This window comes from Panthera pardus, unplaced genomic scaffold, assembly GCF_024362965.1.
Source record: "Panthera pardus isolate Hobbes unplaced genomic scaffold, ASM2436296v1 HiC_scaffold_16, whole genome shotgun sequence".
Classification (NCBI taxonomy): domain Eukaryota; kingdom Metazoa; phylum Chordata; class Mammalia; order Carnivora; family Felidae; genus Panthera; species Panthera pardus.
The window spans coordinates 18,421,662-18,443,926 of NW_026526721.1; the positions used below are offsets into that span (position 1 = coordinate 18,421,662).

At 42.6% G+C, this 22,265-nt stretch overlaps 1 protein-coding gene across 7 annotated transcripts in view; it reads left to right on the forward strand.

Moving 5' to 3' along the window:
* The window catches only part of APP (amyloid beta precursor protein), a 274,512-nt gene that overhangs the window by 73,455 nt on the left and 178,792 nt on the right, over positions 1–22,265 (forward strand). For all 7 annotated transcript variants that reach the window (XM_019467786.2, XM_019467787.2, XM_019467788.2 and 4 more), the window contains exon 3: positions 11,537–11,666. In XM_019467786.2, the coding sequence (XP_019323331.1) occupies positions 11,537–11,666 (130 nt within the window). The remainder of the gene's footprint in view (positions 1–11,536; positions 11,667–22,265) is intronic.

Here is a 22,265-nt window from a genome sequence, read left to right on the forward strand (position 1 = left end):
ACCCGAGCCGAAGTCAGAGGCTCAACCGACTGAGCCACCCAGGCGCCCCACGTGTGATTCTTTTAATCTGACCAGGTTTGAGGACGTGCTGCATACACAGTGAAGTGCTAAAGCTGTGGCAGGTTCTTGGCCGTTATTATTATTTTGCTTTGTGCTCCATCCACCCCTGTAGACTTAAAATGGATCCACAAATTACAGGCGCAGATGCTTTGTGGTTTCAGTATTTGAAAGATCCAAAAATTCATGTGAGGTCAGACAGTTTTCTAATAGAGGCATCCCGGCCGCTTGTCTATGAGAACGGATAATGTTTTATGCATTAATGGCTTGTATACTTGTAAGGATTGTTTGCACAAACCATAGGGTTTGGAGCTAAATAAAAGAGATGCTACCAAGTTAGGATTTTTTTTTTTTTTAAATGCATTTGTCATTTAATCAAATTAACATTTGATTTAACTTTTGTCCTTGTTCTCACGTAGCACTTTGTTAAATGGGTAATTACACATTTGCAGGCATACTATGTAATTTTGTAGTATAATACTATATTCTGTAAGGTTATAGATAATACTGTGTACTTTTATGTACATGTAATACTGTGGACTTGTGTATTTCATATGTAATTAATTGATATGCTGGAAGACTTTTCCTGTAGCATATTTTTTTTCTCTTTTCAGAGGTATAATCGTCAAATAAAGCTGTATAGTTTGGGTATTTTAAAAAATAGCCGTAAACTGACAAAGAATGAGAATCTAGGTTATATGCATACATATCTGATTATGTTTTCACAATCGTCTATTTTAGTAATTCTCCCTGCCCCATCTGTTCCTGCACTCAGCACTTCTGGAGTAAGACTTGTTCCTTATGCATTGAACAAAGTTCTTTGACAATACTTTCCAACCCTGAATGTGAGTGTATGTATATAACAATATATGTATGTCCACTGTCGAAAGCAGACTTGGGCCAGATTATTGGGAAATAGGCTGGTGCCCTGCCTTTTACGTCCCTGGTTTTTGCATAAGATCGTCGTTGTGAAAACCCAGTGCCACTCACACCTCCCATTGTTGCACTCATGTTTCATCAGCTGCATGCTGCCCCTTAGCACCTTGTTACACCATAAGCAGAGACCGTTTTCGGTTTCCAGTTCTTTCTCAATTAAATTAGATCTTGTGTTCCCAATATCCCTAGCATTATTAAAAGAATTAGAGTGGAGAGCAGTTTTATAGGCTTTTTCTTTGTATTTCGGAAGACTTTAAAAGGAGAAATAAGTACATTTAATCCAGAGACAGAAATGTATTGTCTGGGACATACTTTATTTTGGTTTACATACTGAAGCGTAAAACTTATTTTAAACTTAGAATTAATGCACTCCGAGGGCTCAGAAATGGCACTGACTTCGGTAGTGGATGACTGGCTGCATCAGTTTGATCTGTGAAATGGAGCAGTTGCTGAGGACGGCAGGCTCTCGGCTGCACGTAAAACCTTTGCAATGACTCTGGCACATGGGCAATCATTACTGTGTCTTTCTTAGTCTCCTCTTGGATATGTTCTTTGAAAAGGAACTTGGTATGTAAAAGCTTTCACATGAAAGTGTCTCCTGTTTACCTCCCTACCACTTTGCCATGGAGTTTCCGGTTCTTTGTTTCTTTTTTTTTTCATAGAGTTTATTGTCAAACTGGTTTCCTTGCAACACTCAGCGTTCACCCCAACAAGCGCCCTCCTCCATGCCCATCACCCACTTTCCTCCATCACCCACCCATCCCCCCTCAACCCTCAGTTTGTTCCCAGTCCTTAAGAGTCTCTTATGGTGTGCCTCCCTCTCTGTAACTTTTTTCCCCCTCCCCTCCCCTCCCTCCCCCATGGTCTCCTGTTAAGTTTCTCAAGATCCACATGGGAGTGAAAACATGGTATCTGTCTTTCTCTGCCTGACTTATTTCACTTAGCATAATACCCTCCAGTTCCATCCACGTTGCTGCAAATGGCCAGATTTCAATCTTTCTCATTGCCAAGTAGCATTCCATTGTACATATAAACCACATCTTCTTTATCCATTTGTCAGCTGATGAACATTTAGGCTCTTTCTGTAACTTGGCTACTGTTGAAAGTGCTGCTACAAACATTGGGGTGCGTGTGCCCGTAGGCATCAGCACTCCTGAGAGACTGTCTCCAAGTCTTTGTTTCATGGGTATACATGCCCACTGCATTCGTGCATATGCCGTTTGGATCTTTGTGTTTTCACTTGTAGATTTAGAAATTGGACTCTGTTTCCACTGGACTAGTTTTGTTGTTGTTGTTGTTGTTGTTGTTGTTGTTGTTGTTGTTTTACCTTTAATTCAAAATTTCAAGTGCATATTAAAGCAGACAGAATGGTATACTGGATGCCCCAGGTGCCTGTCACTCAACTGCAGTAATGATAGAATCTAGTCACTCTGGTTTGTGGGGGAGTCTGGAATGCACGTGCTCTATCCTGCCTCCTTCAAGGTCTGCATTATGTTTGGCCAGCCCCTCGTGCAGCTATGTGGCTTGTCCCCTTGGCAGAGCTGTAAATCGATTTAAGACAAACCAAAGCATCCTGTTATTTGTCGACTTCATACTTAATATATTTAAAACATAATTTTATTAAGTAATGTTACATACTTTCTAGCATCTTTTTTTCCAAACAGAAATATCTTTGGGAATTTGGTTATAAACTTATGTCAAAATTTAATAGGCTAGAAGAACAGTAGGCCATTTATGTTCAGAATTTGTAGCAGTTCTTTTTATTATGACCGTTAATTCTGTTTTCAGCTTTTCCCTAGCTGCATTTGATTTTGTGGTCTTGAGTGTCCTTGATCACTTGGAATTTAGCTGTCTTGTCAATAGGCCTTGCGGCATTAATCATTTGTCCCGGGGGCCTGTTTGCAAAAGGGACCTGGAGAGTTCCCCCTTTGCTTTAAATGTTGGAAATAGAAGAAAGTTCTGCAGGGCTTTGGTAACATATGTCAGATATAGAAATATAAAATATATACATAAGATATATATGTAAATGATATATAATAATTTATATGACATATTATAATAAATAATATAAAGATACATGAAGTATTTTTATATATTGTATATGTAATAGCATGTTCTTGGCCTCCTTAAATATCATCAATGTCGGGGCATTCACTTTCCAATGTCCCCTCTCTATAAAGAGAACTTTCCTCTATTCTTACTTTCTAATCTTATACTTTAATAAACTTTAAAAAATATATTATCAGTGTCTTTTCTAGCTTTATGTACTTGACAACTGAAAAGTTATCTTTAGGGGCGCCTGGGTGGCTCAGTCGGTTGAGCACCTGACTTCGGCTCAGGTCATGATCTCACTGTCCGAGAGTTCGAGTTCCGCGTTGGCCTCTGTGCAGACAGCTCAGAGCCTGGAGCTTATTTCAGATTCTGTGTCTCCCTCTCTCTTTGCCCCTCCCCCGCTCATGCTCGTGCGCTCTCTCTCTCTCTCTCTCTCTCTCTCTGTCAAAAATAAATAAACATTAAAAAAATTTCTTTAACTTATCTTTGGATTAATATATTAATCATATCAATATTAATATTATTAATATGTTTCCAGTTTTGATAGAGAAAGAGAGACTTTAGGTTTTTTAAAATGTAGAATGAGAATGTTCTGATGGTGAGGGAGACATAGAATCTGAAGCAGGTTCCAGGCTCTGAGCTGTCAGCACAGAACCCGATGTGGAGCTGGAACCCACAAACCGCAAGATCATGACCTGAGCCGAAGTCAGACGCTTAACCAACTGAGCCACGCAGGTGCCCCCTCAAGTCTCTTTAAAAAAATAATAATAATTGGGGCGCCTGGGTGGCGCAGTCGGTTAAGCGTCCGACTTCAGCCAGGTCACGATCTCGCGGTCCGTGAGTTCGAGCCCCGCGTCAGGCTCTGGGCTGATGGCTCGGAGCCTGGAGCCTGTTTCCGAGTCTGTGTCTCCCTCTCTCTCTGCCCCTCCCCCGTTCATGCTCTGTCTCTCTCTGTCCCCAAAATAAATAAAAAACGTTGAAAAAAAAAATAATAATAATAATAATTTATGTACTGATAACATACGCTTTTCAAAGATAAAACCTATTTCTATGGCCTGGAGAGTAGGCCGCTTTTCAGGTTCCTGGAACCAAAGTGTCTAAGTAAGAGCCTGACTTCTAATTCTTGCTGTGCATCTTCTCTCTCACTTTGTATTTATTAACATTAATGTACTGCCTCTTTTTTTTTTAAGTTTATTTATTTTTTTTAATAATATTTTTTTTTGTTTATTTATTTTTGAGACAGAGAGAGACAGAGCATGAACGGGGGAGGGTCAGAGAGAGGGAGACACAGAATCTGAAACAGGCTCCAGGCTCTGAGCGGTCAGCACAGAGCCCGACACAGGGCTCGAACTCACGGACCACGAGATCATGAGCCGAGCCAAAGTCGGACGCTTAACCGACTGAGCCACCCAGGCGCCCCAAGTTTATTTATTTTTGACAGAGACAGAGTGCGAGCATGAGCTGGAGAGGGGCAGAGAGAGAGGGAGACACAGAATCGGAAGCAGGCTCCAGGCTCCAAGCTGTCAGCACAGAGCCCGACACGGGGCTCGAACTCACGAACCGTGAGATCATGACCTGGGCTGAAGTCGGATGCTTCACCGACTGAGCCACCCAGGCGCCCCACATACTGCCTCTTATCTGAGGCTATTATTTATATAAGTTGTCACATCACACGTGGCGGAACAATATTGGAGGGCACTGAGATGCTTATTTTTCTCAAATGCTCATTGTCCAACTGTAATAGTATACTGTTGAGATTATTTTAAGAGACACATGGCTAATACCTGATGGGAGTTTAAAATATCCTGAATTTCCCTATAATTCATGGATTTTGAACTTAAACAGGGTAATTATATATAATAGGTATAAGTAAATATCCATTAAGTATCTGTCAGGCACTTGCTGTGCTGTCCCAGTGTTGGCCACAGTGAAGGGAACACAAAGAAGAATCCTGTTGTCCCTGACTTCGAGGAATGTGTATTCTAATAGGGCAGAAAGACCCATAAGTGTCACAGAAGGTAGAAAGTGGTAAGCGTTCGGATGAAAATGGTCAGATAAAATGCTCTGGATGCAGAGATTGAAGGGATCAGGGAGGGCTTTGTGGGGTTTTTGTTTGTTTCTTTGTTTCTTGTTTTCTGTTTTTGGTGAACCAGCATTTGAGCTGGGCCCTTTCCTCGGGTGTGTTCAATTGGAAGGAAAATAAAGGCAGCAGAGGAGCTTATGTTTAAAAATGGGGGCTTGTAGGAGGGGCCCCTGGAGTTAGAGGTATGCCGTGCGTTCTTGGAGTTGTGGGTAACTGGCAGCCCCTGTCTGCCCCTCTGTCTTGTCCGTCTGTCTCCGTCTCGTGTGCCTGCCTCGCTCAGCTCTCTCCCTGCGCGCACATCTTCCTGCTTCATCCCGCAGCCCGCTGCTGCTTCCAGATGCCTTATTCTCCTTCACTCGCAGGTCTTGAGATGTGCGCCGTCTCCGACGATGATTCATCTGGCCTGCCTGCCAGCCAGGGGCGGTCCCCTATGTAGCCAGACCTCATAGGTGTCTATTCAGAGCTCTGGAGGAAGAGAATACGATTTACAGTTTGCTTTTTCCTTGGATTCTCATTAGCTACAGGGACAGAGCCACAGAGTTACAACACGGCCACTAATGAGGACTCCTTCAGAAGGCTGCGGGCTGGAGCACCGCAGAGAGCGGGAGGGGGTGGGCAGCCTCCCCAGAGCCTTAAACCAAAGGTAATGAACATGGAGAACCGGAGGGAGGCTACGGGGCGCCATATTGTGTTTCCTGCCCTTCAGGAAAGTGCTTTTGCCCTGGGAAGGCGGTATACATATGTACTTAACACAAAGGAGAGGCACACTGTGATAAATACCATAAAGCATTCCTGAAGTGGGAGAGAGGGATTCACATTGCATTACACTGCGAGTGGGGGAAGTTTGTCGACGTGGGGGAACCCTAACAGACTTGGGCATCTGCAGTATGTTGAAAGGGTCTTATGTAGGAGTGTGTTTAGCGCATACTGTGCGTATTTGTACAGCGATTGTTCTGGGCAGCTGTCATTTAGGAAGATTTGGAGGCACAGAGGACAGCGTCCTTCGCCAGTAACTGACACAGGTCTAGATTTGCTTCTGCTTTAAAAATTGATTAATGTAGCTCTGGTCACCTAAATTTTTTTATTAATCAAGAAAATGGTTGCTCCTATTTGGGAGCAACAGGAAGCATTTTAGAAAAGAAGGGGGCCAGGGCACCTGCTTAGTCGATGGAGCGTCCGACTCTTGATTTCGGTTCAGGTCATGATACCCAGGTCATGGGTCATCGAGCCCCACATCGAGCTCCACACTGACCAGGGAGCCTGCTTAAGGTTCTCTCTCTCTCTGTCTCTCTCTCCCCACTCCCTCGCTCTCTCTCTCACACACACACACACACACACACACACACACTCTCTCTCTCTAAAATAAGAAAAAAAATTTTTTTTAAGAAATGAAGGGAGCTACATAAAAAGTTCATTTGCTAATCCTGCAGAAGCACATTAGTAATCCTTGTTGTGTTAGCACATGCATTGCATGTGTTGGAAACTTGCAGAGGAACTCAGATACCTTTCTTTTATGTTAAGATTTGAGATGCCACAAAGAAAATATAGAACATTGAACTGTGCTTATAATTAATTATGGTGAAAAGTCAGGGACTTAACTAGCCGCGAATACATTTGTGTGTCTAATTACTTTAATTTTTATTCTTGCCTAACCCTGTGAGCTATGCTGTTTTTTTGTTTTTTGTTTTTTGTTTTCTGTTTTTTGTTTTCCAGTATAAAATGGTTATCTCTGGGCACCTGCTGGAGCTGCTTAATAAAAAACTAGGTGTCCAGTACTTGAATTTTTGGTCAGAAACTGTTACATTTTTTTTCATTGTATTGTTTTGTTTTTGTTTTCTGAGTGGGGGCTTGTGTGGCATGTGGTAATTGCTTGGACTTCCTGGGGCTTTCTGTGTGCTTCCAAAGAAATTTTGTTACCTGTCTTGTCGATGTTTCTCCCTCTTTCAAAATAAACCTCCTGATTTTGGGGGGCGGGGGGGGGGCTCTGACTCTTGATATTGCCTCAGGTTGTGATCTTGTGGTTGTGAGTTCAAGCCCTGCATTGGGCTCTGCAATGAGCATGGAGCCTGCTTGGGATTCTCTCTCTCTCTCTCTCTCTCTCTCTCTGTCTCTCTGTCCCTCTCTCTCTGTCTCTACCCCTGTCAATCGTGCTCTCTCTCTCTCTCTCAAAATAAATAAACGTTTACAAACAAAACAATAACAAATAAACAAAAAAATAAAATAAAATTAAGTAAAATAAAACAAATAAAATAAGATAAAACAAAATAAAAACCTCTTGATTTCAGAACAGCAAATTTTTACTATTGGCAGATCCAAATTCGTAACTCCTTGTCTCTGAAAAATAGGTGATTCAGGTTGGAGTTACTTCTGCAGACTGTGTGTGGAATTCATGCAGTTCAAGGTTTCTCCTCTCGTCATCTGCTTGCATATTAACATGTTCATTGTCAGCATTCTGGAGAGAGAAGTTGAAGCACAGGAAGTAACACATATGTCCTATGTTGCATGGTCGGAACTGGAAGTAAATTCTGTGTTTATCACTTTCTGAAGCTCTAGTGATCTTGGGGAGAAGCCTTGTCTTCACTGATTTTATTTTGTCAGTATGCAACTCTGTCTGCTGGACAATTACCAACTGAGTAAGTTACTGCTCTGTTGCCCAGAGATTACTGTTGTAAACTGAAGATGGTGTGCAGCATGATGAGAGAGTCTTCCTTTCCTCCTTATCAATTTGCACCCTGCAAATGTTTTGTCGTTGTTGGTGGTGGTGGTGGTGGTTTGGAATTAAAAAGAAAACAATGTGACTTATCTGTGCCTGCCACAGACGGAAGACTCGGTAGAAAATTCTCAGCAGGGTGGTATTTCTGTGAAGTGGCCAGAAGCCCTTAAGAAAAATGTAGTAACTCACACTTTAAGATGCATAAAATCATGTCCCTCAGGGCAAACTCTCTAGTGTCATAGAGTTTATGACTCATGAGTGCTGTACTTTTGTGACCTAATAAACAAGGAAAAGTGGTGGGAGAATTACATTCCTGTACGAAGAGCCACTTTACCGTTCATTGTATGGAAGAAAGCCATGGGGATATTAAATTTTTAGTGGCATTTTCAGGTTGAGCATTATCTGTGACTGAAATGCATGCGTCGAGGTGTTAAGGTACTTAAGAACAAAATAAAATAAAGGGAAGGTGGCTGTTTCCATTTGGAGCTGAATTACTGGCAGTGTTTTTGAAAAGTAACTTCCTCGGTACCCACCCCCCAGGATTCAGATTCAGATCCCCTTTTCTGTGCGTGTTCTCATAGCACATACCTCTATCATTGTGCCCCACACTACACAGATCAGTGCCTTACTGGGTTTTATTTTTTTTTTTAATGTTTATTTATTTTTGAGAGAGAAACATGAGTGTGAGTGGGAGAGGGGCAGAGAGAGAGGGAGACAATCCAAAGCAGGCTCCAGGCTCCGAGCTGTCAGAGCAGAGCCCGACCTGGGGCTTGAACCCACGAACTGTGAGATCATGACCTGAGCTGACGTCGGACGCTTAACCGACGGAGCCACCCAGGCGCCCCTTTTTAATTGTTTAAAAAATACACTTTATATTTGAGAGTGGTTTCAGGTTCACGGCAAAATTGAGAAGGTGGCCCAGGGATTTCTTATGTGTCCCCTGTCCCCCCTCTTCATCATCCCATCATCCACACCCCCCCACCAGTGGTACATTTCTTCCAGTTGATGAATTTACCCTGACATCGCAATCACCCAGAGCCCAGGGTTTACGTTAGGGTTAGCTCTTAGTCTTGTACATTCTATAGGTTTGGACAAATGTATTATGACACATACTCACTATTACAGTATCATATAGAATAATTTCACAGCCCTAAAAATCCTCTGTGTTCCTTCTCTTCAGCCTTCCCTTTCCCTGACTCCTGGTTACCACTAATCTTTTTTACTGAAATGGCTTTGCCTTTTCCAGAATGTCTATAGTTGGAATCCTACAGTATGGAGCATTTTCAGATTGACTTCTTTCCCTTCGTAATATGCACTAAGGCTCCTCCAGGTCTTTGTGGCTTGGTAGTTCGTTTCTGTTTGATGCTGGATAACTCATTGTTTGGATGTACCACGGTTTTTTCAATCTGTTCTTGTTGCTTTACTTACTTATTTTTTGACTGATTTATCTCGGGGCTGGGACTAGGGTGCGGTGAGCGAGGCACTCAGGAACCAGATAACATTTTAACGCAGTATTTTAAAAGTCAAAATTAATCCCAAAAGCCCACCGTGAACAAAATAACAAGTTCAAACGAAGGTAGGATCATGGCAGGTTCTTTCTGAACGTCACTGACAGTCAAAAGCGAAATTCCCCATACCCATAGCCCACGCTGCGGGTGTTATCTTCTTGCTTGGAAACCTGGTTCTCCCCCACAAGCACTGCTCCCCCTGGTAGAAGTTCTTCCCCCACAGCCCTCCTAGCGCTGTGCCTACAGGGGGGGATGGCCTCTTTCCTCTCCTTCCTCCTCGTTTTCACTTCTGAACCATGTTTCCCCTCTTCCCCGTGAACGCCCCCCTGCCCCACACATAAGGCGCATGCGTGCGACCTAGATTACCTTTCTGTTCTGTCTGTTGGGAGTCCTCTGGATGCCTCAGTGGCATTCCCCGCCCAGTCTTCGAAGGGTTTAGTTCTTGGCTTTCTGTCACCCAAACCACGTCAACCTCGACGGCCCTTCCACGATTCCATTGTCCCCAGTTCCTTGATCTTTCATTCCGCCAGTGATCTTGCCATCAGCCATTCCCTCCCATGGTCGGATTGTACTCTTTGAAATTACTCATAACGTCACTCCTCCAAAGTCATAATTTCAACGCTCTGATGCTACAAGTACCAATTCCAACCACTGCACTTGCTTCAGTACCTTTACGCCAAAATTCTGTAGCCCGCACTGGGACTCACTGATACTACAGCCTTTGAAGCAGGTATCGTAGCAGGATTCTCACACAGAGAGTCGTGACCCGGGGGATTGTCTTTCCAGGAAACAACTTTATTCCTATCGGCATGGTTTAGTTGGGGTCGTACCCGAAGAACTGAGCCCCCCAAACGCCACGTGGTGTAGTTTCTTCTATATTTTTCTACTTCTTCATCTCCCATATATGGTAACACACAAACATGTGGTCTGATTAAGTGGTTTCGCGTTACAAGGTCATGAGGGATGTTGTCACTAAGCCTATAGCCAGGTTGCCTTGAGGTTGTTGTTTTTTCTTTTTTTCTTTTTTTTCTTTTTTTCTTTCCTTAGGGAAGGAATCCTACCACAGTGTCCCACCTTCATATTCCCAGTTTAGATTTCACGGCCCATCATTATAACCATTCGTTTGCTGATCACCTCAGTTGTCTTAGGCTTTTCTCTCTTTATTGTCTTTAGGACATTAGCAACCCTGGAGAAGTGCAAGGTTCATGCAAGGGAAAGCCTACTTGGGAAATACATTCTTATGGGGTTTTTTTTCTTTCAAGTCTCTACTTACTATTATTAATAGAAGTGATCTGGTATTTCACACATACAGTTGACCAAGTTTTCACATTTTATTCCAAGTGTTCAGGAAACACCATGATTACAGAGATCAGTGATCAAACCGAAGGGCTGTAGTTAGTTCTCAAGGGAAGAGATTCCTGAATGCAATTCTTTATCTAAATGACACCCATGAGAACTGTTTGATAAATTATTTTTATATAAAATTACATTGACTAAAGAGAAGGGTTTTTATATGGAAAGCTTGCTATGTGTCAAATCCTGTATGTAAAATGTTTGCTTAATTAACCAAAGAAGGGTGGGTTGAATTTAAGTAATGGTAATATTCCCAGAGGTATCTACTGTAACATTTTTTTTTTAATGTTTATTTTTGAGAGAGAGTGAGCAAGCCCAGAGGAGGGGCAGAGAGAGAAGGGGACAGAGGATTTGAAGCGGGCTGTGCACTGATAGCAGAGAGCCCAATGTGGGACTTGAACTCCAGAACTGTGAGATCATGACCTGAGCCGAAGTCGGCCGCTCAACGGACTGAGCCACCCAGGCGCCCCTCTACTATAACATTTATTTAGGGCATTACAGAATATCATTCTCATACCAGTGTATTTTGCATTAAAATAACCCTGTACTTATTAGAGGGTCCCCTTCTGTTTCTGTTTTATCTTCCCTGGGAAAAAAAAAAGTATCTTAAGCCCGAATGGGTGCAGGAAGATTTTATAAAAGTCACCTCATTTGATATTTTGAATGGAACGATTAGGTTCTTGTCACTTACATCTTTTTCTCTACCCTGAATGTTCGAGGCTTGCGCGAATGCCGGAGATCGCGGTGCCTTCGAACGGCAACCATGGATGGGGTGTGTGCACAGTTTCACGGTTTGTCTGCTTCACAGTTTGTCCTTCTTGTGTGCTCCCCCAGGTCTACCCTGAACTGCAGATCACCAACGTGGTGGAAGCCAACCAACCAGTGACCATCCAGAACTGGTGCAAGAGGGGCCACAAGCAATGCAAGACCCACGCCCGCATTGTGATTCCCTACCGCTGCTTAGGTGAGCTGGCCAGCCGCGTCACTGACGCGGATTGTTTTGGACTTTGGGGGTGAAAAAGAAGGATGTTGTTTGTTTGTTTAATGTCTATTTTAGGGAGAGAGAGTGCATACGTGCGCGTGTGCTCAATTTGGGGAGGGGCAGGGACAGAGAGGGAGGCATAGACTCCAAAGCGGGCTCTGGGTTCTCAGCTGTCAGCACAGAGCTCAATGTGGGTCTCGAACCCACAAACCAGGAGATCATGACCTGAGCCGAAGCCGGACACTTAACCAACTGAGCCACCCAGGCGCCCAAGAAGGATGTTTTAATTAAATCTAATATGCAGTTTCTTTCTGCCACTCGATATTGGACTGTATTTTAGACTATTAAGGTGTCAACGCAGGAGCAATATTTCTGAACTCCCTGCTTCAGAATGAATTTACCTAATATGTTTATTCAAATGACAAATTCTTGGACCGATTCCATAACTGCTGAATGAAAAGACCTGGGGACGGGGCCCAGGAATTTTCATTTTACCAAATCCCATAGGTGATTCTCATGCACGCTAACTGTCTAGACGTGGAGAATTGGGGCCGTGTGTGTTTTGTCTCCTGACTCCATAGAAGAGAAAATGATACGCGAAGCTCCTCTATTCTGCTCATTTCTTAAAAACCTCTTTTCCTGAGACAACTTGATTATTCTTCCTGGCTGTAGTTGGGACAGTAGAGTTGGTGAACTCTTTTTTTCTGCTTCTATCAAACTGGAGGACCCAGTTAGATCACTAAGGTTTAACTGGGTGCTTCTTGCACAAACCTCAAATTTTACTTCCCCCGTCTGTTTTAAAAACTGAGCTGTTTAATGTGATGTCTGACTTTTTTCCTCTGGAAACACTGTCACACTCCATATTTAATCTGACTTGGTTATTAGTCTCTTCCTAGTTGATATTTTTATATAACCAGGCAATGTGGAAATCCGCAGTCTTTGGTCTGGTGGTTAACATGGTGGTTTATGCATGGGTATAAACAAGAACATAGAGGTCTATACAGGGAGACCTTGGACAAATACTGATATACATATATACATTCTAGCGACTTCTTGTAAAGACTAAAAGGGATCTTTTTTTCACAAAGTCCCAACAGCAAACTTAGGATAAGTGCCGAAGATTCTGGAGATCTGTTTAATACCTCATCAAACATGAATGTCATGAGAGCATACGTGCTGATTACTGTTCATGCTTGTGCATAATTTGAGACATTCATAGAAAGCACTGGCCATTGGAATGAAGTTTTCATTTGGTGGATTTACTGCTCACGATAGAATTGATGGACAGAGCGTGGAAAACCAGATTCTTAAACATTTGATGATTCAAGACTTCCCCTGTTCCTCCTTATTCTTTATTCTTAAATACTTTACAAGGGCTCTAACCCTTTTCTGTCTGACTGGTTAAGAACTGAAAATTTAATAAGATGAAAATAAGTAATGTTTAAATATAGAGGTCAGCTGTCTCCGGGAACTGTGTATTTCAAACCAATGTAGTTATTATGTCAAGAGACCGTTTAATTCAGTGTAAGTTAAGAAGTAGATCATGAACCAGTTACTTAGGTGGGCCAGATCTTGTTAATGATTTCTTTCTTTTGGTTCTCACCCATTCTGTGAAATGTTTCAGATATATTTCGATGAGAATATAAGCTCACCGGGAACCAGGTCACAGGTCTTTGGATGAGCATCATTGCTGATGACACCTGCTAGGTCACTTGCAACTGCACCTGTTTCCAAAGTGAACATGTATCATTTTGCTTGCGATCTCCCCACCTATTAACTATTCAGAAGTGTGAGAGCTGACTAAACGGTGGAATTGACCGTAAGATTATAGTTCGCCACCATGGTGCCGCTTAGTTGTGGCAAATTTCCTTTGACCCCAAACTTCCTGTGGCCCCAAACTGATTGTCTTCCCTCTCCTTACCCCCACTCTGTGCCCCTCCCCTTGGCAAGAGGGAATTGAAACTCCCAAGGGAACAAAATACTGTCAAAAGGATGTATGAAACGATGTATGAAATGTCTTCAGATCTAAATGTGAAGTCAAAAAATTTTATGATAATGCTGTGATGAACTGTCAGGATGTTTTTATTGTGAGAAAACATGTTATACCCCATGTAGGAAGGCTCATCCTAAGTGGTCTCACTTCTCAGGCACAAATATTGAGAGTCGCGAGGGGGGGATGTCTCGCTGTACCCCACAGAGGTGTTTGTGGCAGATTTAGGACCAAAGCCCATGACCTTTCAGTTCACACTCCAGTGTTCCTTACAGTATGAACAGAAAATTGTGCTGGAGCTAATAACCACCTGATTTACAAAATCAGATCATTGAGGAAAAGTTGTGAATTGCAGGCAATAAATAACTTTTTTTTAAAGTCACAACACATTGTGTTCATAAAAGAAACGATCCTGACTCTGGTACAGGGTAAATCTTTCCTTGATAACGTTTTCCACTTTGTGGTAGGAATGGGCAACGTTGTTGTAAATTACTTGCTGCTTGAACAAGTAATTAGTGTTTAGCATTAATATAAGTACTCTGCAAACTCTATGGCTATATGCAAACATCCTTTAGACAAGAGATGATTTTACTGAAGGTAATTCTCAGAAAGGCACTACCTAGAAAACAAAGTACAATGGGCTCAAACATTAAGCATATTAAAACCGAAAACAAAGCGTGAGACAGAAATGCCAGTTACATCTAGCATGCACCCTTCCTGACCCTTCTATCGGATGCAGGATCGGTGTCATACTGGGTTGTTTTTCCTCAAATCCTGTGTTTGTCTTGGGCATACTTGCTCGGCACTCTCTTGCACTCTTTGTCTAGTTGGAGAGAGTATATTAGGCTGTGGTTGACACTTTCCTTCCTTGGAGCGAGTGGGTGATGTCCCTTGAGGGTGAGCTGGCTTTCTCATCTTACCCTTTGCTTTTGATTGTGTTTCTAGAATCAGAATGTAAGATCGCTCTTAATCATATGAACATTTTTATTGAACTTTCTGTCAATATTTATTTTAGAGAGAGAGAGAGAGAGAGAGAGAGAGAGAGAACGGGGGAGGGGCAGAGCGAAAGGGAGGCACAGAATCTGAAGCAGGCTCCAGGCTCTGAGCTCTCAGCACAGAGCCCAAAGTGGGGCTCAAACTCACAAACCATGAGATCATGACCCGAGCTGAAGTCGGATGCTTAACCCACTGGGCCACCCAGGCGCCCCTCATATGAACATTTTAATCATGATCTCATGCGGAATTAAGCACATCATTACCATTACTCAAGGAGAGTATTTTCTTTGCAAAGCCTTCAACCCCTTTCTACTTGAACGACTGCTCTTCATGGTGTAATAGAACCGCTGAAACCGGAGCTCCTCTGGACTTGGTCCTGTCCAGTACAGGCAAAGCGGGTTGCGTAAGACAAATTACTGATCTCTGAGGGCAAAGTCCGGTTAATAGCTTAACCCAAAGGAATTTAGAAATTAAGGAATTGCTACCTTAAGTGTCATTCTATTTAATTTTACATTCAAGACTCTCCAAACATACAAGTAGTAATGACCAGGAAACCCTTCAGATAGGGTCAGATGAGAAACTGAAGATACTTGCTTCATTGATTTTGAATTTTCTGCATTAATAAAGTTTGATTTTTTGTGTGTCTTTTTTTAAAAAACACTTATTTATTTTTGAGAGAGATAGAGACAGAGCGTGAGCATGGGAGGGGCAGAGAGAGAGGGAGACACAGAATCGGAAGCAGGCTCCAGGCTCCCAGCTGTCAGCACAGAGCCCGACGTGGGGCTCGAGCTCACAAACCGTGAGATCATGACCTGAGCTGAAGTCGGACGCTCAACCGACTGAGCCACCCAGGTGCCCCAGTAAAGTTTTAAGACAGTCGTACCTTGTCTTTTGGTGGCTACTTTTGTGTGAATTGTCTACAACTATCTTCATCTTCTGTAGTGTGAAAAGTTTGTTGTTGGATATTCTGACACATACTGCACCAGAGTAGTTTTTTGGATTTGACGCTGAACAACAGCTACTCTTGAGTCCCATCATATAGCAGAACAATATCCAGGAATGTTGCACGAGACTTCACCTAATTTTAAGAATGGGGCTGGGCACGGAAGAACATTTTTATTGTAGATTCTAGGCTCTCGCAGATGCCCAGATGCCCGCTGAGGAAGTCCGGGGAGATTGTGTGTGGGGTTATATACGTACACACCGTGGGAGTGGTGCTTGATGAGCCTGGCTTTTACACACAAGAGGGATAGAAATTCTTGAATAGCCTATGGGTTTTTTTTTTTTTAATTTATTTTATTTATTTATATATTTTTAAGTTTATTGATGAATTTTGAGAGAGAGACAGAGAGAGACAGAGAGACAGAGAACAAGCTGGGGAGGGCCAGAGGGAAGGAGAGAAGGAATCCCAAGCAGGCACTGCCCTGTCAGTACAGCGCCCCATGCCTGGCTCGGACTCAAAAAAAACGTAAGATCATGACCTGAGTCGGACGCTTAACCAACTACACCACCCAGGTGGCCCGAATATCCTGCGTTTTTCAGAATTGTCTGCATCATGCTATCACAAAGAATGTCCAGAACCCCTGGACTTTTCTTCATCAGGGAAGGCTGATCACTCACTGTTCCTTGAGTGTTCAGTCTGATATCACTGAGCTATCAGACTTCTTTCTTATGTGGTCTTTCACGTGAGACCTTTGAATATTCCAGGTTAGTCATACTTCAGGACCACTATGTCCAGGCTGATTTGCAACTATGTAAAAGAAAACATGAATGGAAAAGAAATCTTAGCAGTGTTTTTCTACAACCAATGGGATTACGGGTGATTTTGATTTTTTTGAAGTTCTTTTTTTTCCTGTTAATTTCTATAATAAGTGAATTTTATCAGAAAAACATATGAAATCATACATAAAATGTCATATCCATCAACGGGTAGTGAGAGTTGAAAAAGAACTCAAGGGGCACTTGGGTGCCTCACTCGGTTAAGTGTCCAGCTTTGGCTCAGGTCATGACCTGACCTCTTAGAGTTCATGAGTTCGAGCCCTACGTCAGGCTCTGTGCTGACAGCTCGGAGCCTGGAGCCTGCTTCCGATTCTGTGTCTCCCTCTCTCTCTGCCCCTTCCCTGCTCATGCTCTGTCTGTCCCTCTCAAAAATAAATAAACATTAAAAAAAGTTTTTTTAAAAAGGAAAAGAAGTCAAAAAGCTTGAAAGAGCACACAGAATAATCATTATATCTGCTGGTTGTTGTGCTTTTCGAGCTTTATACAGTAGTAATAACTTCTTATGGGAAAATATTTTAGTTTTAAACACAGCATACTGCCAAAGTAAAAGAAAATGTCTCCATTCTTTAGCTACGTACAAGCAGCATTCATCATTACTAATTCTTCAGAAATGTCCTTGATCTTGTTTTGTGCTTGTTTATTTTCTCCCCAAATTTGTATATGGGAGCTACATTTGTTCCAGGGAGGATTGTTAAATGGGAAGAAACTACATTTTCCCTATAGATTCCTTCGTGTTGGAAAGGACATTTCATTAAGTAGGAGAAGCGATGCAAATAATTTCCTTCTGGGTAGGTTATCTCCCTCTGCCGGCTCCCCATTGGCCGTAATTGTATTGGCCCCAGATGGATTTGCTTTCTAAAGTAGAAAAGACTGATACTTTAAAAATAAATCCAGTTTTGGGGCACCTGGGTGGCTCAGTGGGTTAAGCGTCCGACTTCGGCTCAGGTCATGATCTCACAGTCTGTGAGTTCGAGCCCCGCGTCGGGCTCTGTGCTGACAGCTCAGAGCCTGGAGCGTGTTTCAGATTCTGTGTCTCCCTCTCTCTCTGACCCTCCCCCGTTCATGCTCTGTCTCTCTCTGTCTCAAAATAAATAAACGTTAAAAAAAAAATTTAAAAATAAATCCAATTTTGAAAAAAAATTAGTCTTTTTTGGCTCCAATTCTAATTTAGTTTCATCTGCTTGTTTTAATTATTGTATCTGCTATTATGGCTTCTTTCTGGGACTTTTAACAACTTGTGTTTTGTCTGGGATGAGAGCTAGGATACCATGAATGATTTGCTTAGTTAAATCCTTAATTTTGCCTTTTTTTTTTAACTGAAGATAATATTCAGAAGTCATTAACATTAATTACATAAAGAAAAACAACAATCTTTGAAAGTCTCCTGTTATGGCTTGTGGGGGTGCTCTGTTGTGAGTGCTTTATTAAAACACAGAATTTATCGATGCAGGTCCCTAATGACAGGCATAGAAAAGAAACCTCCGTTTATTTATTTAAAATAGCACTGTTCCCATGCTTCTCAGTAATGCATTGAAAAGTACATGGCGTGAGGTTAATGGGCATTGTCCTTCGCAGTACGTGCTAGAATTATAAGTGTGTACTTAAACTTCTCTGATTACAAAAGTAATACCTGGTCATCATACCAAGTTTAAAAAATGCAGCCACTACCAAGGAATAACAGCTTCCTTTCACTCTGTATTTTCTGCTTATATTTTGTTTTCAGTATTTTTAGCAGTTATAGGTATTTTTTTAACTTTATTTACTTATTTTGACAGAGAGAGAGAGAAAGTGTGCGTGCACAGGGGGGAAGGGCAGAGAGAGAGGGAGAGAGAATCCCAAGCAGGCTCTGCTCAGTGCAGACCCCGATGCGGGGCCCAATCTCACAACTGAACTGTGAGATCACGACCTGAGCCACCATCAAGAGTCAGGTGCTTAACCGACCGAGCCAGCCACCCAGGCACCTCTAACAGTTACGTGATTCTTGTTTCCTATTTTGTGACCTTTGTTTCACCTAGCATTTTTATAATACTTCATGCATGAAATGAAATTATCTTGGAAAGCACAGCTTTTAAACTAACATTATGCTGGACACTACAATGTGTTTTATTCCTTACTTTGGGTCATTTAATTGTTTACTTTGTAGTGGTGGCTATTATAAATGGTGCATTGATAAACATCATGGTGAATACTTTGCATTCATTTGTGGGTTTTCTGGGAACCGATTCTTGGCCAAATGTCTTGCAAATCTTGTAGTTGCTTTAATAAAATATATGCTATTTAATTATATGAAAATATGAAGGAAATTTTTATAAATTTTGTTAATGCGTATTTATTTATTTTTTTTTTTTTTTTTAAGTTTATTTATTTTTGTGACAGAGAGAGACAGAGCATGAACGGGGGAGGGTCAGAGAGAGAAGGAGACACAGAATCTGAAAACAGGCTCCAGGCTCTGAGCTGTCAGCACAGAGCCTGATGCGGGGCTCGAACTCACGGACCGCGAGATCGTGACCTGAGCCGAAGTCGGCCGCTCAACCGACTGAGCCACCCAGGCACCCCGATGCGTATTTATTTTTAAGAGATAGAGACAGAGCGTGAGCAGGGGGTGAGCAGAGAGAGAGAGAGAGAGAGAGAGAGAGGGAGACACAGAAACTGAGGCAGGCTCCAGGCTCTGAGCTGTCAGCACAGAGCCCAACTCGGGGCTCAGACTCACATATTGCGAGATCACGACCAGAGCCGAAATCGGACGTTCAATGGACTGAGCTACCCAGGTGCTCTTAAAGGAAATTTTTAATACCGATTTTTGATTCTGAGTTGAAAGATCCTCCTATTTTTTAATTGACAGTAAGTGTAAAATCTGCAATTTTATTATTTGTTAGTAATAAAGGGACTATTTAGCAGGCTCCTTGCTGTCACTGCAGAGCCGGACGTGGGGCCCAGACTCACGAACTGTGAGATCGTGGCCTGAGCCATAACGAAGAGTGGGACGCTTAACCAACTGAGCCACCCAGGCACCTCTAAAATGTTTCAGTTTTAATACTGTGCATTGGGCCTATAGCTTATTTTTGCAGTATCTATAAACAGTACCCATGAAAGTGTAACTGTCTATTTATTGTAAAGGAAAGATTTAATTATATCAAGAATACTGAAGTAAAATTAAGGAAAATGATTTCTCTCCAGTATTTCCATACATTTTTTAAAAATGTGATTTGAGGGGCGCCTGGGTGGCGCAGTCGGCTAAGCGTCAGACTTCAGCCAGGTCACGATCTCGCGGTCCGTGAGTTCGAGCCCCGCGTCAGGCTCTGGGCTGATGGCTCAGAGCCTGGAGCCTGTTTCCGATTCTGTGTCTCCCTCTCTCTCTGCCCCTCCCCCGTTCATGCTCTGTCTCTCTCTGTGCCAAAAATAAATAAAAAACGTTGAAAAAAAAAAAAATTTAAAAATGTGATTTGAGGGGCGCCTGGGTGGCGCAGTCGGTTAAGCGTCCGACTTCAGCCAGGTCACGATCTCGTGGTCCGTGAGTTCGAGCCCCGCGTCAGGCTCTGGGCTGATGGCTCGGAGCCTGGAGCCTGTTTCCAATTCTGTGTCTCCCTCTCTCTCTGCCCCTCCCCCGTTCATGCTCTGTCTCTCTCTGTCCCAAAAATAAATAAAAAACGTTGAAAAAAAAAAATTTAAAAAAAAATGTGATTTGATGTTGGTACATAATGAAAGAGTTGGCCAAAAAGCATTGAAGAAAAAAGTATGCTCTTTTTTAATAGTTACACACAAAAAGCAGCACGAATGTAAGAAATGACATAAAGATGACAGTGAATCTAAAGCTGGAGTTAAGATGTATTTCAATTTCAGTATCAAAGGATTGTGTGAAATATTTCAGTTTTAGCACTTGATGCAGAAAACTCTCAGTATTTGTTTTACTGTAGAATCTAGGGATAAATTCTCTTCAAAGAGAATTTTTTTTAATTTTTGAGCGAGAGAGAGAGAGAGAGAGAGAGCGTGAGTGAGGGAGGGGCAGAGAGAGGAGGAGACATGGAATCAAGCAGGTTCCAGGCTCTGAGCGGTCAGTGCAGAGCCCGATGGGGGGCTCGAACTCACAAACTGAGATCTTGACCTGAGCCGAAGTCGGACGCTTAACCGACTGAGCCACCCAGGTGCCCCTGGGGATAAATTCTCTTAACCTGGATGTCTTCATTAAACTGTCCCTCTTTTCCACATCCCTCAGTGAATTTTAGTTCATATTGGTGATATACATCCCTGGAGTCTTTTTGCTTTCGTTCCTCCCCACCCTGCCTCTCTTTTTTCCTGTCTGTGAGTCTCAGGCTTTAGCTTGAAACCTGATGGCGAAGGGAAGTCCCATGGCAACATCTGTGCAGCAGTTGGAGAGCAGTCAGTCCAGACTGGAGGGGACCAGGAGGGTCCCTAGGGGGAGGTCTCCAGGAAAAAAACAAAAATGGCACAGATGTGCTACCTGCTGGACGTGCCTGTGCTTAGAGTGGTTTTAGAGTTCTTTTGGAGAATTTGGAAGACATCCAGTCCGGAAGGATGCACAGAAGATAAAGCAAATTTTAAAATGGGGCATGTATTAACTTGAGAAGAAGAAAACCCAAAAGGTGAAGAATAACAAAGTTGTAACATGAAAAGAAAGGATCCGTCGTTGCCCAGGTCTGAGAGGTATTGGCACAGCGATAATGCAGATTCCAGGTAGAACTATACCAGGAGGCTGGTGGGCAGAGAAAGGGTGGGCTCAGGCGTGCAATTTCACCCTCACAGTGAGAAGGCCTACAGTGAAAAAATCAAGAAAAACAGCTATGTAAGCACAGAATTCGGCAATGGAGGAGGGAGTCGTGTAGCAGAAGTGACCGCTCAATGAGATAACAATCAATGATTTTTATTACCTCTTTGTGCTACGGAGAAATTTATCACATAGGTCTGACAGGAAGAAGGGGAGTTTAAGGCTTCCAGGCAGTTTTTCTAGTTTAGAAAATACCTTCTAATATTACAAGTTGCAAGTCAAATTACTTTTAAAGGGGTCTCCTTATTTAGCTAACTTTTTTTTTTTAATTTTTTAAATGTTTATTTATTTTTGAGGGAGACAGAGCACAAGCAGGGGAGGTGCAGAGAGAGAGGGAGACACAGAATGGAAGCAGGCTCCAGGCTCTGAGCTGTCAGCACAGAGCCCGACACGGGGCTCGAACCCACGACCTGTGAGATCATGACCCAAGCTGAAGTCGGACGCTAACTGACTGAGCCACCCAGGCGCCCCTAGCTGTCTAACTTTTAACTGGAAAAAACTAACCTCTGATTGGATAGCTGAGCTTGTTGTGGGGTATATATCGACCTCATAAGATGTGTGCTTCTCCTTGGCTCTAATTTATGACTGTACGTAGATAAAATTACCTTTATACCTATTTTATAGAATTTAGGGCATTAACGACGTGAGATGTTACAGAGGTTTGTATTTGTGATAGTCTTTACTCTGGAAACACACTGATCCTCTCTAGTTTAGCAACAGGGGTTTGTTCAGGGACCAGACTCAAAGATGATCAAAACCAGCCTCTTCTTCCCTGGAAGTTTCCCCCCCCCACCCACCCACAAATTTCCAGTCCTAGTAAGCATCCACTTCATGACCGGATTAATGTGAACTTTTTTTTGGTTAAGTATTAGGATGAAGGATTGGTTTAAGAATAGGAGTTAGGGAGACGGTGATGGTGATAGAGTGCCCTGGAGCAAAGCATAGAAGCTTCTTGAGAGTAAAGGGTAGAGGATCGTTTTAGCAGAAAATCATTTTCGAATACCATTTATAATGGTAATGGAGTTTAGAAACT